The sequence below is a fragment of the Astyanax mexicanus genome, chromosome 12, assembly GCF_023375975.1.
Source record: "Astyanax mexicanus isolate ESR-SI-001 chromosome 12, AstMex3_surface, whole genome shotgun sequence".
Lineage (NCBI taxonomy): Eukaryota > Metazoa > Chordata > Actinopteri > Characiformes > Acestrorhamphidae > Astyanax > Astyanax mexicanus.
Window position 1 is genome coordinate 40,840,034 of NC_064419.1, and position 6,000 is coordinate 40,846,033.

A 6,000-nucleotide genomic window follows, 5' to 3' on the forward strand; every position below is an offset into this window, starting at 1 on the left:
TTGAAAACCTCTGGAATATAATCAAGAGGAAGATGGATGATCACAAACCATCAAACAAAGCTGAACTGCTTGTATTTTTGCACCAGGAGTAAAGGCATAAAGTTATCCAAAAGCAGTGTGTAAGACTGGTGGAGGAGAACATGCCAAACATGTAAAGCTGCCAAATATAGATTTCTAAACTCCTAAATTTAAATTACTTAAAAAAAAATTATTTGCATCATTTGGGGTCTGAAAGCCATGCATTTGCATCTTTTTTATTTCAACAGTTTGTCATTTTCTGCAAATAAATGCTCTTAAAGACAATATTTTTTATGTGAAATTTGGGAGAAATGTTGTTTGTAGTTTATAGAATAAAAAAACAATGTTCATTTCACTTAAACATAAATGTAAGATTCAGAAACTGAAGTGATCTTTTAATTTTTTCAGAGCTGTATATCATTTATGAGTTATGAGTATCGCTGAAATAAAATAGGCATCTAAATGTCTATCTTATACAGGAATAAATATTTGACTGCACGCAGTGCTCAGAGATTATAATGTAAGTGTAGATTAACCTGTAGGATTTAGCCTGTATTTTGAGCGAGTGAGAGAAAGAAGGCTAGGTGTGGGAGAGCGTGTGAGTGGGTGTACCCTGCCATTATCTCTATGGGGTGATGAAGGATGTGAGCATTGGTGTAATTGAGCGTGACAGTCTCAGCAGGATCCAGACAGAAGGAGAGACCTCCTCCAGCTCAGAACAGCATCAGGACCAGTCAGGCAAGCCTCTCACACAGGCCTGTTCTACCACAGGACCAGAGTCTGGACCCATTTCAGTGCCCAACTACTACTTACCCCACGCTCTTAAAAATACACTTATGCAAATGACCCCGGTCCTGGGGGCTTCTTGCAATAGGACTTTTCCATTATGTGATGTTTTTTTTTTGTCTTTAAACGGTTCTTCACACACATCTGATTCACAGAAATGTTTAATTTAGCACCTTCATTAAAAGAGTGTAGACAGATAGATAGATACAGTACGTGATCTCCGAGGAGAATTATGTAATTAATTAACACACAGCCATAATTAACAGCCTAGCTGTGATTTAGTGAATCTTTCATGAGCTACATAGAATTTGCCAGTTCATTTCTACACATTCGAGATCCATATTAAAGGAGATATGATTAGCATTTAATGTGAAAATCCTGCATTTAGCACAAAACATAAAGCTCTGGACCAGTTTCTTAAAAAAGTGGATGGATGGAAGGATGGATGGATGGATGGAAGGATGGATGGATGGATGGATGGATGGGTGGATGGATGAATGGATGGATGGATGGATGGATGGATAGATGGATGGATGGATGGATGGATAGATAGATAGATGGATGGATGTGTAGATGGATTGGCATGTGTGAATGAATTGGCTGATAGATAAAAAGATAAGTAGACAGAAAGATACAGATGGATGGATAGATTAATAAATAGATGGATGGGTGGGTGCATCAATAGATAGATGGATGGATAGATGGATGGATGCATAAATGGATAGATAGATGATAGATGGGCAGATGGATGGGCATGGGTAGATGTATGAGCTGATAAATAAAAAATAAATAAGTTGATAGATGCAGATGGATGGATTATACTCAGAAGGATGAATAGATAGATGAATAGATTGATGGGTGGTTGGGTGCATCAATAGATAGATGGAGGGATAAATGGACGGTTCATTGATAGATGGATGGATGGATGGATGGATGGATTGGCATGTGTGGATGGATAGGCTGATATATAAAAAGATCAGTAGACAGAAAGATACAGATGGATGGTTAAATGAATAAATAGATGGATGGGTGGGGGCATCAATAGATAGATGGAGGGATAGATAGATGATTTATTGATGAATGGATGGATAGATAAAGGCACAGGTGATACACAGATATATAGATGGATAGATGGATGGGTGCATACATGGATGGATAGATGATGGATGGGCAGATGGATGGGCAAGGGTGGATGTATGAGCTGATAAATAAATAAAAAAATAAGTAGATAGATGCAGATGGATGGATTGTCCTCAGAAGGATGAATAGATAGATGAATAGATTGATGGGTGGGTGGGTGCATCAATAGGTAGATGGAGGGATAGATGGATGATTCATTGATAGATAGATGGATGGATAGAGGGGTAGATGGATGGGCATGAGTAAATGGATGGGCAGATAGATAGATAGATAGATAGATAGATAGATAGATAGATAGATAGATAGATAGATAGATAGACCGGTGATACACAGATAGATGGATGAATGGATAATAGGCAAGGGTGGACGGATGGGCTGATAGATAAATAGATGGATGGGTGGGTGCATCAATAGATAAATGGAGGGATAAATGGATGGCCTGATAGATAGATAGATAGATAGATAGATAGATAGATAGATAGATAGATAGATAGATAGATAGATAGATAGATAGATAGATAGATAGATAGATGACAGTATTGCTGTTCTTTTGTTTTTGTCTAAAACGTGTATGTATTATATAATTCTGATATATTTCTTTAGGTGGTGAATGCCAAAAAGAAGCTAAAGAAAAGGAGATACATCAACTCGGGAACTGTGAGTGTGACCTACATACTGCTTTATTCTGATTTATTCTGCTTTATAGTTGCATTGCCTAAACTGACAAATGAAGCAGCAGCAGCCAGGGGACCCTGCAGCAGATCTAGCATATCAATATTACACTCAGAGAGCTGAAGATATAGAGCAGCTTCCAGCAGGTTTGTAGCTTAAGAGCTACACCCAACTTTCTTAATTATGAACTTGAATATTCCTGTGAGAATGAGGGACTGATTGTATGTGTTCCAGTTAAAGCCTACAGTGCACAGGCATATCACAATAAACATTTTTTTTTGGATGATATATTACATATCATTTTTAAATAGCAATGAAATTGTAAAAATCATGAAGGTTTTATGGGCTATAAAAAATGATTAAATATCCTAAGTAAATAAAAAAATCTAAAGATCTTAATAGAATAGTAACGCTTTACAATAACAGTACGTTCATCAGTAGCACTAATGGCAGAATGTCTCAACTAATTATTACTAATTATTACTAATTATTACTAATTATTAACTAATAACGAATGTCTTAATTCATTATTATATAACTTTCTTAAGCCTTACAATTTAATAATGTTTAATAATATCAACTAGTATAAATTAGTAGTTAGTTTATCTATTACCTAACCATTTAACAATGTTTATTACTGTCATAAGTACTGATAATTATGACCCTTATTGTACAGAACAAACCTTGTTTTTAAATAAGGCTGGTATACTCGCTCATTCATGTTAATGGGCCATTCTTGATAAGTAAAAGGTGCAATATTGAGTTCAGCAAAGGTTGTTGAGTTTCTGTCAGAATATTGTACAATAATTCATTAATGATAATATCGTGATAGGTCTAACAAGACATGTATTTAAATACAGTGGAAAGCATTAGAGCAGGGGTGTCAAACTCATTTTGGCCGAGGGCCACATTGGCATATTGGCTGTCCTCCGAGGGCCAGATGTAACTTATAAATGTAATAAAATGTAACCAAATGTAATATATGTAAATGAATGTAATTACTCCTTAATGTTAAATAACTCTCAATATATTATTTATTCAATCAAATATTACAGTTGCATGGAAAAAATGTTTGTTTGTTGCTCTATTAACATAAATCCTTTTAATTTGTCATGTCATGAAATCCAAAAACTCCATCAATCAAGAACCAAACTATTCAAGTGAATAGAAATGACATCAAGTTATATTAACTTTGAAATTATTAACTGAAATAAGGCTTAATAAATATAAAATCAAAAATTGTGAGCTGTTAAGAACATAGCATTTCCTCAGATTTAGCAGTTCCTCATCCAACCACTAGTGGGAGCTGCAGCAGCAGCACCACAAGTCCGCAGTCTTTACTGAGTCAGAGCTACAGCCCAGCCACGGGCTACAGGGCTCAGCTCAGCCAGTCTGGAGCGTTTTTACAATTTTTAAGTTCTTCTGTGTATGAAATAAAGATTTTTGTAACCGAATAATACAGCTCTCTACAGTTCATCTTTCAGCCCAATCAGCTAACAGCAGCCGTTTAGAGCATGAGTCACTGCTGGGATTACATTATAAACAGGTCAGTTATCGCGCTGCTAACCTCAGGATGTTTATAACTACGGAGTTTAGTGGACACCACGGCTGCAAGGTTAGACTGTTGAAGGCTACTGAAGACTATTAAAGGCTATTGGAGGTTATTGAGGGCAGAAATCAGTAAAGGCTGGTTAGATAAGTGATTCACGTCCTCGTACTTTGCTGCGGTGAAACTGTGACTAGCGCTGTCACAGTGATGTTTATTAACGTCATTAAAACAGATTTTGTCAGCTATTGTCTTATAAATGTTTACACAGAACTTATATCTCTCCTAAAAAGCGTTTATTTTGGTCAGTAACACTCTTCGTAACACAAAAGGCATACCGGTCTTTCGCCTTGAAGCACAGCCGTCCGTCTGCATCAACTTCTCTTTTTCTGGACATTATGGGATAAACATTTATATGACTCAATTCCACCCGCGAAGTTACGCCTTCCCTCCGGCAGGGTTTCCACATCAATGACTACACTGCCGTGTAGTGGCAGTAAGCCGTAACTTTGCGGGTAATACAATCGACAAGCATTGTGGGAAATGTATTTTTTGGTCAAAGAACGCTTCTGACTTATTTATTATAGACACTAAGATCTTACAAGCTCTCGCGGGCCACATAAAAAGACGTGGCGGGCCACATTTGGCCCGCGGGCCTTGTGTTTGACACATGTGCATTAGAGTTTACTAGTGTATGTCTGACATATTGGACTGCTAGTGCGTCTCAAAAAAAAATGTGAATATCATTGAAAAGTTACTGTTTTAAGCGTTTGTTTCTTTTATTGTTGATGATTGTGGCTTACAGCCAATGGAAAGCCAAAAATGTGTGTCTCAGAAAATGTAAATATTACTAAAAGGACCAGTTGGTACTTTTGGCATTGTTGGCAGTGTGCCAAGTCCTGCTGGAAAATGAAATCTGCATCTTCATAAAAGTTGTCAGCAGAGGGAAGCATGAAGTGCTGTAAGATTTTGCGGGAAAAACTGCACTGACTTTAGACTTGATAATAAAACACAGTGGATCAACACCAGCAGATGACAGACATGTCTCTCCAAACCATCACTGATTGGTGGAAACTTCACACTAGACCTCAAGCAGTTTGGACTGTGTGTCTCTCCACTCTTCCTCCAGACTCTGCTCCCTTGATTTACAAATGAAATGTAAAATTTACTGATAATCAGTGATGGTTTGGAGAGACATGTCCTCTGCTGGTGTTGATCCACTGTGTTTTATTATCAAGTCTGAAGTCAGTGCAGTTTTGTTTAACCACAAAGTCTTACAGCACTTCATGCTTCCCTCTGCTGACAACTTTTATGGAGATGTGGATTTCATTTTCCAGCAGGACTTCGCACACTGCCCACACTGCCAAAAGTACCAACTGGTCTTTTTTATTACTTTTCATTGGCTGTAAGCCATAATCATCAACTATAAAAGAAATAAACGCTTAAAATAGATCACTCTGTGTTTAATACATCTATATAATATATGAGTTTCACATTTTGAACTGAATTACTGAGATAAAGTAACTTTTCAATGATACTTACATTTTTTGAGACACACTATTATACAGTATGTATGTATTTTAGAAAGCTGAAAATATAATTGTTTCTACATTATATAACAGAGTCGTTTTCTTCAGTGTTGCTGAAGTGCAGGAGCTGGTTATATGAAAGTGTTTAATGTGTGTTATTGTGGCTGATGATGGTGATGGTGATGATGGTGATGATGGTGATGGTGATGATGGTGATGATGGTGATGGTGATGATGGTGATGGTGATGATATTATGAGGGGCTCTGTATTGAGCTGGGTTGTAATTGTGAGTCTCTGAGTGTGTCTGTG

At 37.0% G+C, this 6,000-nt stretch overlaps 1 protein-coding gene across 2 annotated transcripts in view; it reads left to right on the top strand.

The window, feature by feature from the left end:
- Positions 1-6,000, top strand: part of cpne5a (copine Va) — a 178,691-nt gene that overhangs the window by 128,969 nt on the left and 43,722 nt on the right. For both annotated transcript variants that reach the window (XM_049485537.1, XM_049485538.1), the window contains one exon: positions 2,548-2,601. In XM_049485537.1, the coding sequence (XP_049341494.1) occupies positions 2,548-2,601 (54 nt within the window). The remainder of the gene's footprint in view (positions 1-2,547; positions 2,602-6,000) is intronic.